General features: G+C 42.0%; 5 protein-coding genes across 6 annotated transcripts; 4 read left to right on the top strand and 1 right to left on the bottom strand.

The window, feature by feature from the left end:
* Position 1: 1 nt before the first annotated feature.
* LOC135350770 (serine/threonine-protein phosphatase 6 regulatory ankyrin repeat subunit B-like) lies at positions 2–6,788 on the top strand. Its single transcript, XM_064549603.1, has 6 exons — positions 2–131; positions 476–573; positions 941–2,530; positions 2,772–4,753; positions 4,969–5,141; positions 5,526–6,788. The coding sequence occupies exons 2-4, from the start codon at positions 528–530 to the stop codon at positions 4,475–4,477; spliced, it is 3,342 nt and encodes a 1,113-aa protein (XP_064405673.1). The 5' UTR covers positions 2–131; positions 476–527; the 3' UTR covers positions 4,478–4,753; positions 4,969–5,141; positions 5,526–6,788.
* Positions 6,322–15,650, bottom strand: LOC135350777 (RNA polymerase I-specific transcription initiation factor RRN3-like). Of its 2 annotated transcripts, XM_064549610.1 has the most exons (13): positions 15,420–15,649; positions 15,069–15,215; positions 14,640–14,909; positions 14,231–14,329; positions 13,941–14,169; positions 13,775–13,824; positions 13,635–13,715; positions 13,461–13,499; positions 13,264–13,400; positions 12,305–12,435; positions 12,126–12,190; positions 11,801–12,000; positions 6,322–11,268 (listed from the first exon to the last, which is right to left on the bottom strand). In XM_064549610.1, exons 1-13 carry the CDS (start codon positions 15,534–15,536, stop codon positions 11,199–11,201), a joined length of 1,635 nt encoding a protein of 544 aa, XP_064405680.1. In that variant the 5' UTR covers positions 15,537–15,649; the 3' UTR covers positions 6,322–11,198. The 2 variants fall into 2 exon arrangements, 1 of the variants encoding a protein (XP_064405680.1); XR_010399269.1 differs by lacking the exon at positions 6,322–11,268 and having other exon boundaries at positions 11,916–12,000; positions 12,126–12,204; positions 15,420–15,650.
* On the top strand, positions 7,685–10,834 carry LOC135350772 (uncharacterized). Its single transcript, XM_064549605.1, has one exon. It carries the CDS (start codon positions 7,685–7,687, stop codon positions 10,817–10,819), a length of 3,135 nt encoding a protein of 1,044 aa, XP_064405675.1. The 3' UTR covers positions 10,820–10,834.
* Positions 15,651–15,665: 15 nt separating the features above from the next.
* On the top strand, positions 15,666–16,896 carry LOC135350821 (cytochrome c oxidase assembly protein COX11, mitochondrial-like). The gene is made up of 3 exons (XM_064549673.1): positions 15,666–16,193; positions 16,337–16,568; positions 16,699–16,896. Exons 1-3 carry the CDS (start codon positions 15,730–15,732, stop codon positions 16,834–16,836), a joined length of 834 nt encoding a protein of 277 aa, XP_064405743.1. The 5' UTR covers positions 15,666–15,729; the 3' UTR covers positions 16,837–16,896.
* A 1-nt stretch (position 16,897) lies between these two features.
* On the top strand, positions 16,898–23,684 carry LOC135350769 (serine/threonine-protein phosphatase 6 regulatory ankyrin repeat subunit B-like). Its single transcript, XM_064549602.1, has 6 exons — positions 16,898–17,027; positions 17,372–17,469; positions 17,837–19,426; positions 19,668–21,649; positions 21,865–22,037; positions 22,422–23,684. Exons 2-4 carry the CDS (start codon positions 17,424–17,426, stop codon positions 21,371–21,373), a joined length of 3,342 nt encoding a protein of 1,113 aa, XP_064405672.1. The 5' UTR covers positions 16,898–17,027; positions 17,372–17,423; the 3' UTR covers positions 21,374–21,649; positions 21,865–22,037; positions 22,422–23,684.
* Positions 23,685–23,916: the final 232 nt, after the last annotated feature.

Genomic DNA, 23,916 nt, shown 5'->3' with positions numbered 1-23,916 from the left:
CATGTTAAGGCCCAAGGGGGCGTGGTTTGATAACAAAGCTGTGATCTATTCTGAATCAAAAGTGGGCGATTACCAACTTCTAAAACTTATCTACAGTGACCACTTCTTCTTCTACCAGCACCACACAGGAGGTATGATCATCTAGCTAGAGGCTTAAGATAGCGTGTAACAATTTGGATCGATTTGTGAAGTGCATTAATTAGACCACCACCAGTACAGTTTAATATATCAGTAAAGCACATGTAGATGTAGATTGTAGACTTGCTTGCTCTCTGCTTGAAGTAAGTACATGTGATTAATACAGTTACAAAGTACCTCATTAATTAAGCCAATGATGCAATAGTAGTACGTACATTTATACACACAACATGTTCTTACACGTACATTATTATATGTACGTATAAAGTACCTTAGTATTACGACTCTTCGTGAATACCAGAAATGTATATTTATATGTCCACGTACATATCTACAGATCATACGTCCACTAGTTGACACACCCCTTCTCACAACTCTCGGCTGTGACAATGGCCCAGCCCTATTCTGGGTCGGATCTCCACTCTGCCTGTGCTGGTAAGTCAGCTGTGGTGTCATGTGCTTGGCACATTGAATGAACGAGATCAGCAAGTGTACATGTATGTATGTATGTGTGAGTTTCAAGCTCCTGACCTCTGAGATGTATACGTGATTCATACACAAAATTAAAAAGCGTATTTGGTAATACATGTAGTAGACGTAAGCACATCATTCTAAACATCATAAACGTGTCTGGTCTCAATAGTAGTGAGCTAATCCATGATTCATTTGGTTCACCCTCTTTTACTTTGATGATGTAACTGAAGTACAATGTACATGTAGGGTTTTTTTGAAGTCCCAAAAAAGAAGTATGGTGAATGGCTTTAGTCTTATATAATAGTCCTTGTTGCTTCTTTCTCTACAGATGGCGATTTGGTCAAAGTCGAACAACTTCTATCCGATAAGAACTTTGCAAACGACAACATTAACAAACTAGTTTTCGATGGTGCCTTTCAATCGGTAATAGGTCCTCTTCATCTTGCCGTTGAGGGAGGCTTCAAAGAGATCTGTGAAGTTCTCCTCAAGAACAACGCTAGCACCTCTCTTCTCGACGGTGAAGGATACACTCCGCTGCATATTGCCTGCAACGTTGGAAATGTCGATATTGTCAAACTCCTGTTAGAGTATGGAGCCGACCCAGAGTTTGTTCACGAGAGCTCAGGGGCCACCTCACTTCAAGAAGCTGTGTGCAGTGGGTCTTTGGAGCTTGTCGAATTGTTGCTGCCTTACATTAAGTCAAACGATTTCGTAAATATCAAGGACAACAAGGGATGGTCCCCCCTCCATTTTTCCTGTCACTACGGGCATGCCCAGATTTCTGAGTGTCTTATTAAGCATGGTGCTCGAGTCAATGACAAAATAAAGATCGGACGAACTGCTTTACATCTTGCTGCCTTCGAAGGATTCGTTGAATGCACCAAAGTGCTGCTCGAACATAAAGCTGACGTGGATATACAAGACGAAGAAGGTTGGACTGCTGTGATACTCGCATCTCAAGAAGGTCACCCAAACGTTGTGAAGTCCATCTGTGAGGCTAACCCAGATCTCACTTTAACAAGCAAAAACGGCCGCAATGCTGTTCATGCCTCCTGTTTCCACGGTCACTTCATCTGTATCAAGCATATTCTTGAATGCCCCGGGGCTGAGATGCTGATCACTAGTGCTGATAAAGACGGTTGGACTCCCCTACACCTGTCTGCACAAGAGGGCCACATAGAGATTGTTACACATCTCTTAGAGTACCGCCAAGTCGACATCAATGCACAGGCCAGTAATGGACGTACACCACTCCATAATGCCGTTCTCAAAGGCCGACTACAAGTGGCAGGTTTTCTCATTTCGGCTGGAGCCACAATATCTGTTCGAGACACAAAACAGTGGACCCCACTCCACGTTGCTTGTCAGCACGGTTACAAGGGAATTGCTAAACTGTTAGTCCAGAAAGGTGCACAAATCAATGATGTCATCGACAGCGGACGAAACTGTCTTCATCTAGCCGCCTTTGAAGGGCATACGAGTGTTGCCATGTTTCTCCTTGAAGAAGGAATCGATTATCTGCATCAAGACAAAGACGACTGGAGCCCTCTACACCTGGCTGTCCAAGAAGGCCATGAGTTGATCGTTGAACTTCTGTTGGGTACGCCAAAAATCGACGTAAATGCTCGAGCAAAAAACAAAAGAATTCCTCTACACTCTTCCTGCTACCATGGTCGAATTCAGATTGCCAAGATGCTACTTGAAGCCGGCTCAGACCTCACTGTTAGAGACGAGAAAGGATGGACTCCACTTCATTTGTGTTCACAAGAAGGTCATCTAGACATCGTCAAGCGACTAGTTCTCTTGCAAGCACAAGTCAATATTCAAGCCGACAACCGCCGTGCTCCGATTCACCTTGCTTGTATGAAAGGCCAACTACCAGTAGTGGAGTACTTGCTGAAGCATGGAGCCCAGATAGGTATGTATTAATTTATACGTGCTGTATTACCATATTACATGTTTGTATGTCTGTACTGTTGTGCATTTTTGCCTTCTACTGTTCTAAACATCAGTGCATGTGTTTACAATGCACAATATTTTGTATTGTTCCCAGTTTACGGGGGTGTACACATGTCTGCATGTACATGTAGTAATTATTACACAATACACGCTTGTGCATAATAGTTATTACAATTACTTTATACAATTACTTTATACAGATATGAAAGACACTCGACAATGGACCCCTCTCTGCATAGCGTGTCATCACAACCACTTTGACGTTGCCAGCTACCTGATCAAGAACGGTGCTACAGTGAACACCAGAATCGGTGGCGGGAGAAATCCCCTTCATTTGGCCGCATTCAACGGATTCACAGAAATCTGTACTCTACTTCTAGACAGTGGGATTGATATCAACGAGAAAGATGAAGAAGGTTGGACACCTCTACACTTAGCGGCACAAGAAGGTGCTTTGGAAGCTGTCAAAATACTCGTGGATAGAGAGGCTGATATCACTGTTACCTCAAAGAGTGGTCGCAAACCACTACACATGTGTGCTTCGTCTGGACACACCGATATTGTGGATTACCTCATTGTACAAGGTTCTGAAATCAACATGGCAGATGGCAAACAATGGACTCCACTTCATTCGGCTTGCAACAAGGGACATTTAGAAACTGCCAAATTGATGCTTCTCAACGGAGCCAATATCGATTCTATCATTCTCATGGGCCGGAATTCTCTTCACCTTTGTGCATTTAATGGCCACAAAAATGTGGCAGAGTTTTTGATTGATAAAGGCATCAACATTCACCTCAAGGACAAAGACGGGTGGACTGCCCTACATCTTGCAGCACAAGAAGGTCACATGCACATTGTCGAACTCTTACTCCGATGCGCGGCAGACGCTTCTATCCAAGCCAACAATCTCAGAATACCCCTCCATCTTGCTGCCATGCACGGGCACGCTGAAATTGTCGAGTTACTATTGAAACACTGTCCTCAAGCTGACGCTCTCGACTGCAAGCAATGGACACCACTGCACTCTGCCTGTAACAAGGGCCAAACTGCTGTTGTGCGTGTGCTGATCGAACATGGAGCTGATGTTTTGAGAATGATCGACACTGGAAGAAATTGTATTCACCTTGCAGCGTTTAATGGAGGCCGTGAAGTTTGTGAGATTTTACTCGATCAAGGTTGCGATTTATTTGCACAAGACAAAGACGGATGGTCCTCTTTACATTTAGCAGCTCAAGAAGGTCACCATAGTACTGTGCAGTTGTTTCTCGATAGCGGTGCTGACGTAGAAGTCCGTTCAAACGACGGTCGAACACCCCTCCATTTAGCTTGTCTCAAAGGTCGAACGGAAGTTGTTCAACTGCTAATATCGTCAGAAGCCGAATGTGACGTTGTAGACAACAGTAATTGGTCACCTCTCATCGACGCCAGCAATGGAGGATTCCTGGATCTGGTCACAATCCTACTGAACCACCAGGTCAGAGTGAACATACAGACAAATGTGAAACAAGAAACGGCCCTACACCACGCAGTGTATAACAATCATGAGGAGGTTGCTTGCTACTTGATCGATAGAAATGCTGTATGTACGATATTAGATGCGACCGGAAACTCCCCATTTCACGTCGCTGTTACGAAAGGGAATAAGAAAATTGTCGAACGAATGGTCCAAGTTGGAGAAGTTTCCATTTATGAGAAAAATCGATCCGGAGATTCGCCTCTGAAATTAGCCTGCCATGCTGGGCGGTTGGAAGTAGTTGGTTATCTGTTGCACAAAGGAGCTGTACTCAACAACATGATAGAAGATGGACAAGAAGCTTTAGAAGCTGCTAGAAGTAAAGGACATAATGACATTGTTTGCTTATTAATTAACTCTGGATGCTTAGACGGCTGGTATGTCGGCTAACTATAAATTATAGGAGCATCTAATTTATAATAATATTATTGTTTTTTAGCCTCGTGCATTAACATTGTATTTGCTACAGTACATTCATGGAAGCACCCACATGCATGCAGATGCATTATTATTACGTACATGTAATAATATGAATGTTGTTACAAGTGAATTTGTCACATGATAACAATTGGAAGTACATGTACATGTAATTGACCTCTAGTAGATCTAAAATTTATATCTACACCAAACGCGGTATTGTCTACAACACAAGCAGAAAATAATAAGGTGAGCTATGGTATATACCCTTGATAAGCTTTGTGTTTGTAGCTTTAGGGATGCCACTATAAGCTGCTATGGTGAGTGCTAGTGCATCACTTCTAAATTACATGCAATGTGATAATCCGAACTGAACCGTTATTCAGTAAGGATTGTGGATTTTGTGTGAGTAATATTATGGGCAAATAATAATAATCTGAATGTACTGTCCTTCACACACACAGAGCCAGCCGTAAAACTAGAGCACCAGTGTCATGCCACACGGAGCAGGTCATACAGGAGGAGGTCACCATGGGGGAGGCGGGTTTCATCACCACCACCACCATAATCACCATGGACACCGTCACTATGGCTATGGGAGTGTGCATACCTCCGGAGGAGTGTACTATCGCTACGGGTAAGCTAATTAAATCGCTATACCGTATAGCAGGTAATCTTTGGGGGACAAAATATTCGTGGTTCAGCAATAATTATTGAGACATTTCGTGGGTAATATTTTCGTGGTTGGAACTTGGACTGCAGGTAAAGGTAAGCAAGGTTGCTTCATTCGCGAGTAAAATATTCGTGGTCAGACCTTCAACCACGAAAACCACGAATATTTTGCCCCCACGAAAATTACCCTCTATACGGTAGTTTGTTATGTGAATTAAGTAACACGTAAACTATGTGTAACAGTTAGAGTGTAAAAACAGTAACGTTTACTATTGTGATACCTTTCTCCACAACATACTGTATTCTCACACTTTCAATTACAAAATCGTAATCTTGTACACACACTCAGGCAACGTCGTCGCTCTCTTGGTTGGAGTTTCTTCTGGATGGCCGTTGTCGGGGTATCCATCACCTTGGCAATCATTTTCTCAGTCCGATATGGCCTGCCCAGCGATAACAGTTCGGATAAAGAATACGCCCCTAACGAGACTAGGATCATCGCCTACTCTCCGATCTTCTGTGATCACATCAGCATCAGTACTAGTACCGACACTTTACCACCTGATACTCGTATCGTCTTCTCAGTGTTATCTGAAAAACCACAGTTGATTGACCACGACTCGTTTCAGTTCCTAGAGTCTCCACTCTTTAACTTTATGCAGCATGATTACCAATATTGGAGCTATCGTCTCTACCAAGGCTCCAGTTTTGGTTTCAGTGCCTGTAAGAAAGACTCCAGTGGATATTTCATGTACTATGTGATTAAAGGTACTCGAAATTTCAACTCTTGGGTCAATAATCCAAGATCAAGTAAAGCAATTGATTCGAACTCAATACCAAACTTTTGCTCCACTAGTTCTAAAACAAACTATACCCACAATGTGGCAACTGAAGATGATTACTACATGGTATTCTTCTTGGAACATGGTTCAACAAGCGGTGCTTTAAATATTCAATTTGACGTGTACCGTACCAAGTATGTGCCCATGCCTGAAAGCGATCTCGGCAACTGTACTCTAAATGATTATAATAGTCAATTATGCACGGTTGAAATCCCATTGAGAAACAGCTATGGCTTGCTCTCCTTGTCGGCAGATTCCAATGTCGACTGGTCAGAAAGCAGCAATATCGATATCGGTTGTGGAGCCCGTGTCTGGGTATATGTTGCTATATCACTACTAAGTGTGTCTTTCTTTGTATTGATCATGGTGTGTATAATGGCTTGTTGCTGCTATTTTGTTCGTCGTCAGAGGAAAAAGTACACTCCGCTGAGCACATCACAGGCCACGCCCATCATCCCTGAAGCCCCATCACCAACTACAGCTGCATATGTTACCGGTAAAGAAGCCCCTCCCCCGTACAACCCCATGTATGGCGGTGCAGCCCAACCTCCCAAGTATACGTAACTAGAACCTGCTTGCAGTTCTGTGTTACTTTCATGCCATTTATCTTAATAGACTTACGTTTACTCTATGTTGTTATTAGTTGTTTGTCTAAAACTCCTATATGTTTCAGTTTAGTTCAGCACTGCTAATCAGCAATTGTGTATCTTTTACTTTCGTTTCGTTTCCAGGGTTAGCCTTGTGTGCATAATTGCTTTTCAGCTAGTAAAGTGTTGATTGTAATAGGTCAGGGTGGGTGGAGAATTAGACTATTTAATTATAGCGATTTAAAAACAAATGCAATAGTGCGTGCTAGGTAGATATACCGTATAGCGGGTAATTTTCGTGGGGTAAAAAATTCGTTTATCTGAAAACGATGATTTTCGTGAGTAAAAATTTCGTTTAGTCTTGTTGCCTGCACTGCATTCATACGTTCCGGTAAGCCACGCCTACGTTAAAATTTTGTGGAGGTCAGCTTGCCCACGAAAATAACAATTGTTTACCCCACGAAAATTACCCGTTATACGATATGTACTACTTTAGTCATCAGATCTGCAAACTGATTTGTAATTATATATATAGATACGCGTACGTCTATGACCAGTTTTTAATATGCGTCGATGACGATGCAAGTTGTAATTTGATCTCGTCATAACTACGGCATGCAGCTGGTAAATGTGTACAATGGCATAGCTATCAGGAGTGTATGAATACATTTGCCCATTTAGTGGGAGTACAATACCTGCACAGCACTGTGACTGTGAGTAGCTCATGTGACAATCATTTGAGCAGTATAATTATAGATCTACCTACCTGCCTATAATCAGAAGTTAGTAAGCCTGTGGATCAACAACACCAAGTGCCTTGAACATCAGATTATTACATGTAAGTGTTGCTGGTTAATTGTAGCTATAATTATAATACCATGCATTCACTATTACTGTACTAACCAAGCAATGTGGTTCAACTTCTCATTATGTACGTTTATGAATTCAATGTACATTAGTGTTTGTTTGTGTTTGTAGGAGAGTACCCTTATTTCAAACCTCCTTTCAATTGATAATCACTTAAGTATACCTATATACGTCTGTTTCACTTCGTACATGCAGTACTGCTAGGCTTTGTCATGTCAAGAGAGGCGTGCTGCTTACTCTTCACATCACTACTCATATTATCCCTGCACGTTTCTACCTTTGCTCAAAATGTGGTCCAATTAAGCCCTTACTGCAACAATCAAACAGAAGTCAATGAATCATGTGTGACACTGAATACAATGCTAAGCATAAGCAATCTCACTTCAAACACAACACTTTCCCTTCAACCTGGAGAACACGTAATCAGTCACTATTCTTGGGTTATTGACCTCACTGATTTGAGCATCATTGGTAATTCTAGCGATCCCTCTAATGTGGTAATACAATGCGACCCTTCATTTGGCCTAATATTCATGAGCATTGAGAGGCTGACATTTAGAGGGCTTACTCTTCGTGGCTGTGGTTTCAACGGGACAGAAAATGTCAACGCTACGTTGTCCTATATTGAAAGATTCATTGTTTTGTTTTATGATCCCCTTGGTGATTTCTCAACTGGACTCTTTATGGCTCATATTACTGATCTGACAATGGAAGACATGGTTGTGGATCGCAATAAAGGGTTTGGAGTTGTGGGAATAAACATTGTTGGCAAGTCGAGGATTTCTAACGTCAACTTTACACGAAACAGACCAATTGAGTGCGTTTTGGAGGTGGAACAAACCTCTTCTCCTGGAGGATCTGGAGGTGCCATGTACCTACTTTATCAGGACTATATAGCTGATTTGGAGAATTTCACTCGCATCAACGACACATACAACCTTCTCCTTGAAAATATACAGGTCCGTGAGAACTACAACTGTCGTATCGATCTATTTTCATATCAGCACAACCTGCTATCGAGAAGCTTAGAGCCGAGATTGATTCAAAACGTTTCCTTTATTGGAGCTGGTGGGATAACCATCTCTCTTGCTCAGAGCTCTTACACTGTGTATGCAAATGTAACTGATTCCTTGTTCAGTAACAACTTTGGAACATATCATGGCTCTGCACTTGAAGTTTCACATTTCGAATTGACATCTGATAGCCATATTTACATTACCAATACTAACTTCTTAGACAATGGAATAATTTTGGAAGTTTTGGATGGTCCTCTACAGACAAACGTTTCGAACCCTGCCGGAGCTCTTATTGCTGCTTTTTACCTGCCAGTTCCCTCTAATTCTGCCTACAGTGATACCTTATTGAGTACGATCATTTCACAACTCGAAAGCTCCGTGGATGTTCTTAACTGTACTTTCCAGCAAAACATCGCCCAAAGTGGTTCCGGTATTCAGGTGTTTTCACTAGGACCAACTGTCGCCGGTATCCAAGACAGAATGACTATTCAAGACTGCCACTTTGAAAACAACATGGGAGATTATGGCAGTGCAGTGTTTGTCACCGAGATTAGCTATAGTGCCTTTGAGCCTGGCCTAAGGGTTATTTTTGATTCGATAACAGCTGTAGGAAATCAAAGGATACCTACATTCTCTGTTCAATCCAGTACCACTGGTGTCATCGATATAAATTTCATCAATGTTACTCTTAATGGAACAAATCGGTTTTACTCAAACAAACAAACTGCGATCTCTGTATACAGTGGCATTTTAGTTATTTCAGGTTCCACCAACTTCAGTGAGAATGTAGGTATAAATGGAGGTGCTTTAAGTCTCGACGCTGAGTCCTATTTGGTACTAGCTGGAGATAGAGCAGATGTGCGATTCACTGAAAATACGGCACAAGTGAATGGTGGAGGCATATACGTTAACTTTGACACCATACGTGCAAATGACTATGACTGTTTTCTGTTTATCGATGATGTAGATATCTTTTGTAATGTTCAGAACAAGTGCCCCGACCCAGAAGGCCGTTATAGCTTGACATTCATTAACAACCGTGCCCAGTTTGGATCGGCCATTTATGGGTCCTCATTCTCCAGATGCCCTTGGAATGTTAACAATAGTGGGTTAGTGCACCTTGCTCTCAGTGATAGCATTACCAACGTCTCTAATTCTTTACTCCCAATAATTTTCGATCCACCTTTCACAACTGGAAACACCATAAATACCGTAGCTGAGCATATCGTCGAGTATAACAACACCGATGACAAAACTATCAACTTATATCCGGGTCAGAACTTCACACTATCTCTCGGAAGCTTTGACAAACTAAACCAATCCGTTCCTCTCACAGTTCTCTCACAACTTCAAACAATCACAGAAAACGATGCTGCTCACTCGCAGATTGGTGGAAGCGATAGATATCTTTTAGCAGGTGGTGGGGATAAAACTTTCACAACTGTTCCTCTTATTGTTTTTGCAGAGCAAAACACGTCATACGATATGACCATAACTTCTGCTGAAGAACATGTAGAAAATTTCACAGCTAGAGTGTTTCTGCGTTTTTGCCCAGGTGGGTTCAATTTCAATAACATAACTCACGGCTGTGACTGTAATGTGACAGATCTTGAACAGGTAGAATGCAATGAAGATGGCACACTGTCATACCGTGTTGACTACTGGCTTGGAATGGATGAAGTGTTTGGTTACATTCAGAAACAGTGCATTTTTGATTATTGTACCCCTGGACATTCTATATTGGATCTATCAGAATCGGATTCTCAATGTAGGAACAACCGAGCCGGGATTTTGTGTGGAGGGTGTGCAGAAAATTTTAGTCGAAAGATAGGAACATCATCATGTGATAAATGCGACAGCTACATTAGCTTATTGTGGATTCTTTTTTTTGCGATATTAGGAATTGGTTTATTTGCTTATCTAGCAGTGTTGAATGTGACCATAACAGATGGCTTCATTAATGGTTTCATCTTCTACAGCAACATATGTAGTGTGTATCTCACTTCTTTTTCCCCAAGTTTACCCAATGATGCTCGCCAAGTACCCGAGAAGATTATCGCATTTCTTAATCTTGATTTTGGAATTGCTATCTGCTTTTATCCTGAAATGACTGAGCTTGCTTTAGCTGGTCTAAGGTTCATATTCCCAGTGTACCTGCTACTGCTTCTACTGATTTTCTTTCTGTTTGCAAAATACATTTCTAATCAGAAAGTGGCAAACTTCTGTCAAAAGATCAATGTTACCCACATCTTTGCTACATTGATCTTACTCTCTTATACCAGCCTAATCCAAAATAGCTTGTTGACGACCTGTGTTGAATGCAACAAGTGAACAATCTCTCAATAATGGCAAACTTTAAAGTCGTGCAATTTATGGACTGATTGATACCACTGAACAATTAATTTACAAGACAACCAATTTCTGATGAATCAACAGTTTTACAATACTGACTTACAGTATACATCAATAAAAAGTTCCCGTTCCGTTTCTAAAAACGCACGTATAAAGGTAGCGTTAAACTGGATGCAGAACGCGACCAATTTCTCATTATAAATTAAAACGGTGACATCATCTTTTTTTTTTTAAATTACTTACACAATGATACTGTATGATTTATAGTACAATGAGCTAGCTAGCTAGCTAGCTATTATAAAGTACGCAGACATGCAGTCAGACATACTGGAGAAGAGACGATGGTCTTCAAAAACGGTCATTCCAGGTCACAAATAACTTGCATGGAGGGCAACTTAGTCTTGGGGCTGATGCGAGACCGAGAACAACTGGGGAAACGGTGCACTGTTGCAAAACAGCATCTATAAGCTAACTAAAGGATTAAAGCGCTAGACAATCAGCTATACTGTAGTACACAAGCTAGCTAGCTAGCTAGCTACTGCTACACTGTACACACGATCACAAGTTAACAAATCTGCTTACTCAGCAATTTTTCTGCACATGCGTGAAAACGGTAGCGTTTTGCATAATACAATGCGTTCATTATGCGGTTTTTTTATGCGTTTAAACGGGAACGGTGCGTTTTACGCAAACGGAACGGGAACTTTTTATTGATGGGTACTGTACATATCTCGATCCTAACTTAAGCTATAGCAACAACTCTAATAGTACGTACTGTGGAACCTCCGATAAAGGATACTAATTTCTGAATAAGGGCGGCCGACACTAACTGTAATAAAATCTCTGTCCTGACAAAGAAGCCGGGTACAAGGATAATGTTCCGTCCCCCAAAGTGTAAAATAACAGGCACCTCTCTGTTAATGAACTAATCCCTTACATAAGCACTATTGCATGTAGCACCTTTTCAGACAGTAGGGGTCAAAGGGGAAATAACAGTCGAGGAGGTTGGCTTGCTCCTGTTGCTGAACTTTAACCTCTGGGGTCACAACTGGAGTGGAGAGAATGAGTCGTTTATTCTGTTCCAAGATGGAGTAGCAGAACACTATCTCGTGATGGTTGGTGATGGAGGCAAACACTTCCACTACTGTCGGGAGGCACACCTGAGTGTGTGTGTGTGTGTGTGTGTGTGGGTGGACAGATTGTGAGGGTGAGGAAAGGACAAAATACAGAGTAAGTCTTAACACAATGCACACAGTCAGGTCACAACCTGGGCAACTGTACTCACCTTGAGAGGGTTGAGGCGAGAGGAGATGACTCTTTCAAAATTGAGCTGTCTCGAGAATTTCAATCCTGTACCCACAAAACTAAAACAAACTCGTATCTGAAGTCTACCAGCTAGTAGTGTGAGGATGTGTAACTACTACAATTTAACCGATTTTCTACTATCAATGATCTTTAACTCACCATCTGGTGAGTCCAGTAGTGCCTTATGCCTGAACACAAACACATAGAACACAGCCTGACAGAGTGAGAAGAATGGACCGTGCAGTTTGACCTCTGGTTTCATATTGTCAGGGGAACAGCCATCCAAGTACCTGCATAACACGGACATTGTGATGAATTGCCCCATTTGGCATGTACAATATAGTAGAACACTCGTGTTATTTACGAACCCTTATCAAAATTAATATTGAGGGATAGGGGTAAAACGCACAGCTCAGTGTAGCAATATACATCTGTATATAATCATCTGTCATGTATTGGGTTTTCCAGTAACATAATTATGCAGATCAATTTGTCAATGACTTTTACATAAGCTGGGCTCGGTTGTTATGCCTCGGTGCGCATGCGCAAGCGAGGTATACGGTAGTGTGTTTGTGTGTGTGTGTGTAGACTATTTCAGCTGCTCAAGGATCAATGAAGTGCAAGAAGAGTTTCTATAGGCTTCTAGTCATGTTTTCTTGGCATGCTATTTGTGGATTTGCAAAATAAAACTTCGTTCTCGAGTTATGCCTACTTAGAATGCCATTGCAGACTTTTCAGAAGAGTCCGTAGCAAACCTTGTTCACCGAGTGTTACTACTCTACTTAGTAGTTAGCTCTGCACTATATATAACGCTAGCTATTGGTAGCTGCAAGAGTGAGAAAAGAGCTACAAGGCTCTGCTGACTTGCAGCCATTAATTTAGACTTGAACTTTTGGCATCGATCGTTTTTAACAACAATCATGGTCGATCATTACCCACTATTTGAGTTTCCCTGTGATTGCATGCAAAAATGTTCATCATGATGTGTGTATAAAAGCATGGATAGAACAGTTCTATGATAAAAGCTAGCTATTAGTAGTTTTATGTTATGTAGCTTTGGCACCTCCACCGAGGCATCAGCACCCGCGGTGCTTTCATTTTAAAAGTACATGACTTACTCATGAATCCGACGCATCATGATGCTTAGACACAGTTTGGCCATCATCATGGGAATGAACTTTGATCTGGCGATGTAGCTAGCAATATAGGCAGCACAGGTTTGTCTCAGTACAGCAGGAGTGTTGAAATCTTGAAACTGGACAAAAATAGAGAATTATAATCTCTATATTTAAGTTAGTTGGACAGGAGTTCACACCTTTTCCCACAGGAAATCCAGGAAGATGCCCGGGAACGACTGAAAGAAATGAAACGATAAGACACTAGCAAAAATATGTAAAGATCTCACTCACAAGTCTACATACAAAATTATAATTGAATACACAACAACCATCCACTTACACAACTGAACATGTACAACCCTCCCCCTCACCTCGTGTAGACTAGTGAGTCTGAAGAGGAGGAACTGGACGTGGGAACATGCGTGGGTAGGAAGGACCATTCGGTCAAATATCTGCAGCAAGAGTGGGATACCATTAATGAGCATGAACAGACCCTCGTATAGTCCATTACCTTGAGCAGTAGTGTGAGGAAGTGCCTGGCTAGATCCACAAGAAGCACACCTGTTACAGTAGTGGACAATACTAATTACATTATGAACAGTCAACTATAGACTACAATGTATGCCAACTTATGATACTATAGTTGTACAATACGGTACACTACATTATGGACACACCATCATTGTAGCAGAGTGAGTGGAGGTGGTCCAATAACACAGTCATCATAACGTCCATTTTTTCAGCACTCTCGTTACTCATCACCTGGACATGACTGTACGAGGGTTCAAGGTTCAACCCCTCCTTGTTGTAACAGGGATTGGGTTCAGTGTCCACTTCAACATGGAATTGAGTACCGTCAGTATCATCACTGATCACTCCGTGCTCCTCAAGACGGGGGATGTCAACCTTTGAGGAGGGGAAGAGAGTGAACACATCTGTGCATTTACAATGTGTAGATTGTACTCACATCGATAGAGAGCATCTGATGGAAGATGAGCTCCCAGACACCGTCTCTGAGGGCAGGGCAGTATGTGGTCAGATACAGGACGTTCTTCAGGGCTACCTCCTGCACACATGTACAGATTAGTGCTGTGAAGCTATACACCAAAAGTGGCAGAGGGCTGGAGCTCCTCCCCCACCTATACATGTGCAGGTTTAGCTTGCATGTAACTGTCTAGCAGAATGATTTATCTAGCTAGCCTTTTGTAATAGAGCAGAGCAGCCATGCTGCACTGGACAGATGTTCACACATCATATAATACGCGTGGCTTCCAGAACAATCTTATCATTGCACCCCATGCAATGGATTATTTTCTACGTTTCTGACCAAGCAATTACATGCCAACCTTGTATCTCAGAATACAGTAGCAGCTCACCTGAATGTCTGGTCCCCTCCCTTTGAAGGGATAGTTCTTGGTGAGGAGTGGCATGAGCACTGACGGAGCCGTGGGTACTAACTGTAGAATGGTGTCCATAGCTTGGTGGATGTTACAGCTCACACTAGCTGGGTTAGTTGGTATCCACAGCTGTTGTAAGAGCGAAGTGAGTGTGCTCTTGAGATAGAAGGTCTGAGCAGAGATGAGGTTGGCCAGGTAGTCAATGTACAGCTGAACTATTTCGGGATCCTTGTCGAACCATGAAAATCTCTGGAGGGAGAGATACATGTAAGAATCTGTGTTTGTGTGCACTCTGCAACGTACATGTCTTGTACTTCAAATTTAAAGTTTTTTTTAGCACATACAAGCATTAATGTAGATTCCTCAATAACACAACAAACATATGTGCACCTAGCAGGTCATACCCACCAGTGTTGCCCCAACGAGTAGGTCAAAGTCCCTGGTGAGCTGAGAGACACAGAGCTTGAGTGCCTGGAGCCATCGCCTCATTACTACTGGCTTCATTTCAGTTGCTGACAGGTGGCTGATGACAGCAATGTAGTCCTTGTTCACACCCTAGAGTATGTGGTAGAGTGAGTTGCGACAAGAAACAGTACGCTCATACGAGCATTGTACGAGGCTATGCATGTATGGGTTAATTTATAAGGTGGGGCTATACGTATACGCTATTAGGCAGTTTTATGAAATACATGTAGTGTTGCTTTCCACATACAAAACAGGGACTATAATACTCAAGACATACTGATACAATGTACTTACATGTCTGTCTTTTTCTAGTGCATCTTTGATCATTTTAGCCAGAATGTGTGGTCCTCTCAGACTGTTTTGATGTATACTGGTGTCAGCTCCATTGTGTGAACACTCCTCTCTCTCCATAATTCTCCTACGTTTACGATAAAGCCAAGCTAAGCTTAGATTTATGCTTGTATGCTAGCTTTAGTTTATATTTACACGTGGTCACAAGAAAATTAATGCTGGGGAAAACAACCTCTGTGACCTTTAACCTCAAATGACCTCGATCTTTAACAGTGTGTATTAAATAGAAACGAAAAGGCACCAAAGTATAAAGATGTCCAGAATATGGAGAGGATTGACAATGTCAAGGTTCAGAACATTTCCCCCTCATCTTCGTCCAACTAGATCTACAAGCCAATCACTAATTGGAAACCACATAATTTATAGAACTTTATCAACACCAGTCTCAGGGAAGATCTTCTGTACTCAAACTCAAGACAAGTGTATAGTCAATAACAAATCTTTTTCAAGAACTGTATACCATATTGAACGATGCAATATCTCTACTACCCCAAACTATAGATCACCTGACTATAGCCCGTTATATAATCAAAACCGAAGCACGCTCAAGTACATCGTCGCCATAGCAGTTTTTGTAGTCGGACTCTCATATGCAGCTGTGCCCCTGTACCGGGTATTCTGTCAAGCATCTGGTTATGGAGGGACAGTCACTATGACAGAGGCTAGTGAGAAGGTGGAGAAAATGGAGGCAGTTAGGGAAAGAGAAATCACTATTAAGTGCGTACAAATCGTGTGTTTTATCGAAGCATGTTAATATATTTGATACTCATTAATTTAGCCTTTCGTTGCTTCCACTTCAATCATAAGTACAAAAAATGTCAGTACTCGGTATCAGAAAATCATTTATAAATCTCCCTCAGATTCAATGCTGACACAAGTGCAGCTATGCGTTGGCAGTTTAAGCCCCAGCAACGAGAGATCAAGGTGGTACTTGGAGAAACAGCTCTTGCTTTCTACACTGCACGAAATACCTCAGACAAAGCCATCACCGGAATGGCAACGTATAACGTGGTCCCCTTCGAGGCTGGACTATATTTCAATAAGATCCAATGCTTCTGTTTTGAGGAACAACGACTAAACCCAAATGAGCAGGTACGGGTCGAGTTGTACAAAGTTTAGTCACAATATTTAGTCCTTCTGCGTAAACTGAATTGTTATCTGCTTCAATATTTTGAGAATTTGTGTTATGGAAACCATAATCTTTGCTTAACTTTCTTGGTAGGTGGACATGCCAGTATTTTTCTACATTGACCCAGAGTTTAATGACGACCCAGCAGTTGCAAAGGTGGACACCATTACTCTCTCCTACACATTCTTTGAGGCTAAGGAAGGAGAGAACTTGCAGTTACCCTCAATCTAGTTGTTGTGTTTGTATGTTTACGTGATATTATTTGTTTGTAATAGAATGTTCTCGCTTTTACATGTTAAGGCCCAAGGGGGCGTGGTTTGATAACAAAGCTGTGATCTATTCTGAATCAAAAGTGGGCGATTACCAACTTCTAAAACTTATCTACAGTGACCACTTCTTCTTCTACCAGCACCACACAGGAGGTATGATCATCTAGCTAGAGGCTTAAGATAGCGTGTAACAATTTGGATCGATTTGTGAAGTGCATTAATTAGACCACCACCAGTACAGTTTAATATATCAGTAAAGCACATGTAGATGTAGATTGTAGACTTGCTTGCTCTCTGCTTGAAGTAAGTACATGTGATTAATACAGTTACAAAGTACCTCATTAATTAAGCCAATGATGCAATAGTAGTACGTACATTTATACACACAACATGTTCTTACACGTACATTATTATATGTACGTATAAAGTACCTTAGTATTACGACTCTTCGTGAATACCAGAAATGTATATTTATATGTCCACGTACATATCTACAGATCATACGTCCACTAGTTGACACACCCCTTCTCACAACTCTCGGCTGTGACAATGGCCCAGCCCTATTCTGGGTCGGATCTCCACTCTGCCTGTGCTGGTAAGTCAGCTGTGGTGTCATGTGCTTGGCACATTGAATGAACGAGATCAGCAAGTGTACATGTATGTATGTATGTGTGAGTTTCAAGCTCCTGACCTCTGAGATGTATACGTGATTCATACACAAAATTAAAAAGCGTATTTGGTAATACATGTAGTAGACGTAAGCACATCATTCTAAACATCATAAACGTGTCTGGTCTCAATAGTAGTGAGCTAATCCATGATTCATTTGGTTCACCCTCTTTTACTTTGATGATGTAACTGAAGTACAATGTACATGTAGGGTTTTTTTGAAGTCCCAAAAAAGAAGTATGGTGAATGGCTTTAGTCTTATATAATAGTCCTTGTTGCTTCTTTCTCTACAGATGGCGATTTGGTCAAAGTCGAACAACTTCTATCCGATAAGAACTTTGCAAACGACAACATTAACAAACTAGTTTTCGATGGTGCCTTTCAATCGGTAATAGGTCCTCTTCATCTTGCCGTTGAGGGAGGCTTCAAAGAGATCTGTGAAGTTCTCCTCAAGAACAACGCTAGCACCTCTCTTCTCGACGGTGAAGGATACACTCCGCTGCATATTGCCTGCAACGTTGGAAATGTCGATATTGTCAAACTCCTGTTAGAGTATGGAGCCGACCCAGAGTTTGTTCACGAGAGCTCAGGGGCCACCTCACTTCAAGAAGCTGTGTGCAGTGGGTCTTTGGAGCTTGTCGAATTGTTGCTGCCTTACATTAAGTCAAACGATTTCGTAAATATCAAGGACAACAAGGGATGGTCCCCCCTCCATTTTTCCTGTCACTACGGGCATGCCCAGATTTCTGAGTGTCTTATTAAGCATGGTGCTCGAGTCAATGACAAAATAAAGATCGGACGAACTGCTTTACATCTTGCTGCCTTCGAAGGATTCGTTGAATGCACCAAAGTGCTGCTCGAACATAAAGCTGACGTGGATATACAAGACGAAGAAGGTTGGACTGCTGTGATACTCGCATCTCAAGAAGGTCACCCAAACGTTGTGAAGTCCATCTGTGAGGCTAACCCAGATCTCACTTTAACAAGCAAAAACGGCCGCAATGCTGTTCATGCCTCCTGTTTCCACGGTCACTTCATCTGTATCAAGCATATTCTTGAATGCCCCGGGGCTGAGATGCTGATCACTAGTGCTGATAAAGACGGTTGGACTCCCCTACACCTGTCTGCACAAGAGGGCCACATAGAGATTGTTACACATCTCTTAGAGTACCGCCAAGTCGACATCAATGCACAGGCCAGTAATGGACGTACACCACTCCATAATGCCGTTCTCAAAGGCCGACTACAAGTGGCAGGTTTTCTCATTTCGGCTGGAGCCACAATATCTGTTCGAGACACAAAACAGTGGACCCCACTCCACGTTGCTTGTCAGCACGGTTACAAGGGAATTGCTAAACTGTTAGTCCAGAAAGGTGCACAAATCAATGATGTCATCGACAGCGGACGAAACTGTCTTCATCTAGCCGCCTTTGAAGGGCATACGAGTGTTGCCATGTTTCTCCTTGAAGAAGGAATCGATTATCTGCATCAAGACAAAGACGACTGGAGCCCTCTACACCTGGCTGTCCAAGAAGGCCATGAGTTGATCGTTGAACTTCTGTTGGGTACGCCAAAAATCGACGTAAATGCTCGAGCAAAAAACAAAAGAATTCCTCTACACTCTTCCTGCTACCATGGTCGAATTCAGATTGCCAAGATGCTACTTGAAGCCGGCTCAGACCTCACTGTTAGAGACGAGAAAGGATGGACTCCACTTCATTTGTGTTCACAAGAAGGTCATCTAGACATCGTCAAGCGACTAGTTCTCTTGCAAGCACAAGTCAATATTCAAGCCGACAACCGCCGTGCTCCGATTCACCTTGCTTGTATGAAAGGCCAACTACCAGTAGTGGAGTACTTGCTGAAGCATGGAGCCCAGATAGGTATGTATTAATTTATACGTGCTGTATTACCATATTACATGTTTGTATGTCTGTACTGTTGTGCATTTTTGCCTTCTACTGTTCTAAACATCAGTGCATGTGTTTACAATGCACAATATTTTGTATTGTTCCCAGTTTACGGGGGTGTACACATGTCTGCATGTACATGTAGTAATTATTACACAATACACGCTTGTGCATAATAGTTATTACAATTACTTTATACAATTACTTTATACAGATATGAAAGACACTCGACAATGGACCCCTCTCTGCATAGCGTGTCATCACAACCACTTTGACGTTGCCAGCTACCTGATCAAGAACGGTGCTACAGTGAACACCAGAATCGGTGGCGGGAGAAATCCCCTTCATTTGGCCGCATTCAACGGATTCACAGAAATCTGTACTCTACTTCTAGACAGTGGGATTGATATCAACGAGAAAGATGAAGAAGGTTGGACACCTCTACACTTAGCGGCACAAGAAGGTGCTTTGGAAGCTGTCAAAATACTCGTGGATAGAGAGGCTGATATCACTGTTACCTCAAAGAGTGGTCGCAAACCACTACACATGTGTGCTTCGTCTGGACACACCGATATTGTGGATTACCTCATTGTACAAGGTTCTGAAATCAACATGGCAGATGGCAAACAATGGACTCCACTTCATTCGGCTTGCAACAAGGGACATTTAGAAACTGCCAAATTGATGCTTCTCAACGGAGCCAATATCGATTCTATCATTCTCATGGGCCGGAATTCTCTTCACCTTTGTGCATTTAATGGCCACAAAAATGTGGCAGAGTTTTTGATTGATAAAGGCATCAACATTCACCTCAAGGACAAAGACGGGTGGACTGCCCTACATCTTGCAGCACAAGAAGGTCACATGCACATTGTCGAACTCTTACTCCGATGCGCGGCAGACGCTTCTATCCAAGCCAACAATCTCAGAATACCCCTCCATCTTGCTGCCATGCACGGGCACGCTGAAATTGTCGAGTTACTATTGAAACACTGTCCTCAAGCTGACGCTCTCGACTGCAAGCAATGGACACCACTGCACTCTGCCTGTAACAAGGGCCAAACTGCTGTTGTGCGTGTGCTGATCGAACATGGAGCTGATGTTTTGAGAATGATCGACACTGGAAGAAATTGTATTCACCTTGCAGCGTTTAATGGAGGCCGTGAAGTTTGTGAGATTTTACTCGATCAAGGTTGCGATTTATTTGCACAAGACAAAGACGGATGGTCCTCTTTACATTTAGCAGCTCAAGAAGGTCACCATAGTACTGTGCAGTTGTTTCTCGATAGCGGTGCTGACGTAGAAGTCCGTTCAAACGACGGTCGAACACCCCTCCATTTAGCTTGTCTCAAAGGTCGAACGGAAGTTGTTCAACTGCTAATATCGTCAGAAGCCGAATGTGACGTTGTAGACAACAGTAATTGGTCACCTCTCATCGACGCCAGCAATGGAGGATTCCTGGATCTGGTCACAATCCTACTGAACCACCAGGTCAGAGTGAACATACAGACAAATGTGAAACAAGAAACGGCCCTACACCACGCAGTGTATAACAATCATGAGGAGGTTGCTTGCTACTTGATCGATAGAAATGCTGTATGTACGATATTAGATGCGACCGGAAACTCCCCATTTCACGTCGCTGTTACGAAAGGGAATAAGAAAATTGTCGAACGAATGGTCCAAGTTGGAGAAGTTTCCATTTATGAGAAAAATCGATCCGGAGATTCGCCTCTGAAATTAGCCTGCCATGCTGGGCGGTTGGAAGTAGTTGGTTATCTGTTGCACAAAGGAGCTGTACTCAACAACATGATAGAAGATGGACAAGAAGCTTTAGAAGCTGCTAGAAGTAAAGGACATAATGACATTGTTTGCTTATTAATTAACTCTGGATGCTTAGACGGCTGGTATGTCGGCTAACTATAAATTATAGGAGCATCTAATTTATAATAATATTATTGTTTTTTAGCCTCGTGCATTAACATTGTATTTGCTACAGTACATTCATGGAAGCACCCACATGCATGCAGATGCATTATTATTACGTACATGTAATAATATGAATGTTGTTACAAGTGAATTTGTCACATGATAACAATTGGAAGTACATGTACATGTAATTGACCTCTAGTAGATCTAAAATTTATATCTACACCAAACGCGGTATTGTCTACAACACAAGCAGAAAATAATAAGGTGAGCTATGGTATATACCCTTGATAAGCTTTGTGTTTGTAGCTTTAGGGATGCCACTATAAGCTGCTATGGTGAGTGCTAGTGCATCACTTCTAAATTACATGCAATGTGATAATCCGAACTGAACCGTTATTCAGTAAGGATTGTGGATTTTGTGTGAGTAATATTATGGGCAAATAATAATAATCTGAATGTACTGTCCTTCACACACACAGAGCCAGCCGTAAAACTAGAGCACCAGTGTCATGCCACACGGAGCAGGTCATACAGGAGGAGGTCACCATGGGGGAGGCGGGTTTCATCACCACCACCACCATAATCACCATGGACACCGTCACTATGGCTATGGGAGTGTGCATACCTCCGGAGGAGTGTACTATCGCTACGGGTAAGCTAATTAAATCGCTATACCGTATAGCAGGTAATCTTTGGGGGACAAAATATTCGTGGTTCAGCAATAATTATTGAGACATTTCGTGGGTAATATTTTCGTGGTTGGAACTTGGACTGCAGGTAAAGGTAAGCAAGGTTGCTTCATTCGCGAGTAAAATATTCGTGGTCAGACCTTCAACCACGAAAACCACGAATATTTTGCCCCCACGAAAATTACCCTCTATACGGTAGTTTGTTATGTGAATTAAGTAACACGTAAACTATGTGTAACAGTTAGAGTGTAAAAACAGTAACGTTTACTATTGTGATACCTTTCTCCACAACATACTGTATTCTCACACTTTCAATTACAAAATCGTAATCTTGTACACACACTCAGGCAACGTCGTCGCTCTCTTGGTTGGAGTTTCTTCTGGATGGCCGTTGTCGGGGTATCCATCACCTTGGCAATCATTTTCTCAGTCCGATATGGCCTGCCCAGCGATAACAGTTCGGATAAAGAATACGCCCCTAACGAGACTAGGATCATCGCCTACTCTCCGATCTTCTGTGATCACATCAGCATCAGTACTAGTACCGACACTTTACCACCTGATACTCGTATCGTCTTCTCAGTGTTATCTGAAAAACCACAGTTGATTGACCACGACTCGTTTCAGTTCCTAGAGTCTCCACTCTTTAACTTTATGCAGCATGATTACCAATATTGGAGCTATCGTCTCTACCAAGGCTCCAGTTTTGGTTTCAGTGCCTGTAAGAAAGACTCCAGTGGATATTTCATGTACTATGTGATTAAAGGTACTCGAAATTTCAACTCTTGGGTCAATAATCCAAGATCAAGTAAAGCAATTGATTCGAACTCAATACCAAACTTTTGCTCCACTAGTTCTAAAACAAACTATACCCACAATGTGGCAACTGAAGATGATTACTACATGGTATTCTTCTTGGAACATGGTTCAACAAGCGGTGCTTTAAATATTCAATTTGACGTGTACCGTACCAAGTATGTGCCCATGCCTGAAAGCGATCTCGGCAACTGTACTCTAAATGATTATAATAGTCAATTATGCACGGTTGAAATCCCATTGAGAAACAGCTATGGCTTGCTCTCCTTGTCGGCAGATTCCAATGTCGACTGGTCAGAAAGCAGCAATATCGATATCGGTTGTGGAGCCCGTGTCTGGGTATATGTTGCTATATCACTACTAAGTGTGTCTTTCTTTGTATTGATCATGGTGTGTATAATGGCTTGTTGCTGCTATTTTGTTCGTCGTCAGAGGAAAAAGTACACTCCGCTGAGCACATCACAGGCCACGCCCATCATCCCTGAAGCCCCATCACCAACTACAGCTGCATATGTTACCGGTAAAGAAGCCCCTCCCCCGTACAACCCCATGTATGGCGGTGCAGCCCAACCTCCCAAGTATACGTAACTAGAACCTGCTTGCAGTTCTGTGTTACTTTCATGCCATTTATCTTAATAGACTTACGTTTACTCTATGTTGTTATTAGTTGTTTGTCTAAAACTCCTATATGTTTCAGTTTAGTTCAGCACTGCTAATCAGCAATTGTGTATCTTTTACTTTCGTTTCGTTTCCAGGGTTAGCCTTGTGTGCATAATTGCTTTTCAGCTAGTAAAGTGTTGATTGTAATAGGTCAGGGTGGGTGGAGAATTAGACTATTTAATTATAGCGATTTAAAAACAAATGCAATAGTGCGTGCTAGGTAGATATACCGTATAGCGGGTAATTTTCGTGGGGTAAAAAATTCGTTTATCTGAAAACGATGATTTTCGTGAGTAAAAATTTCGTTTAGTCTTGTTGCCTGCACTGCATTCATACGTTCCGGTAAGCCACGCCTACGTTAAAATT

The sequence above is a fragment of the Halichondria panicea genome, chromosome 17 (assembly GCF_963675165.1).
Source record: "Halichondria panicea chromosome 17, odHalPani1.1, whole genome shotgun sequence".
Taxonomy (NCBI): domain Eukaryota; kingdom Metazoa; phylum Porifera; class Demospongiae; order Suberitida; family Halichondriidae; genus Halichondria; species Halichondria panicea.
Note: the sequence above shows the minus strand (reverse complement) of the source record. Positions and strands in the feature narration are given on the sequence as shown.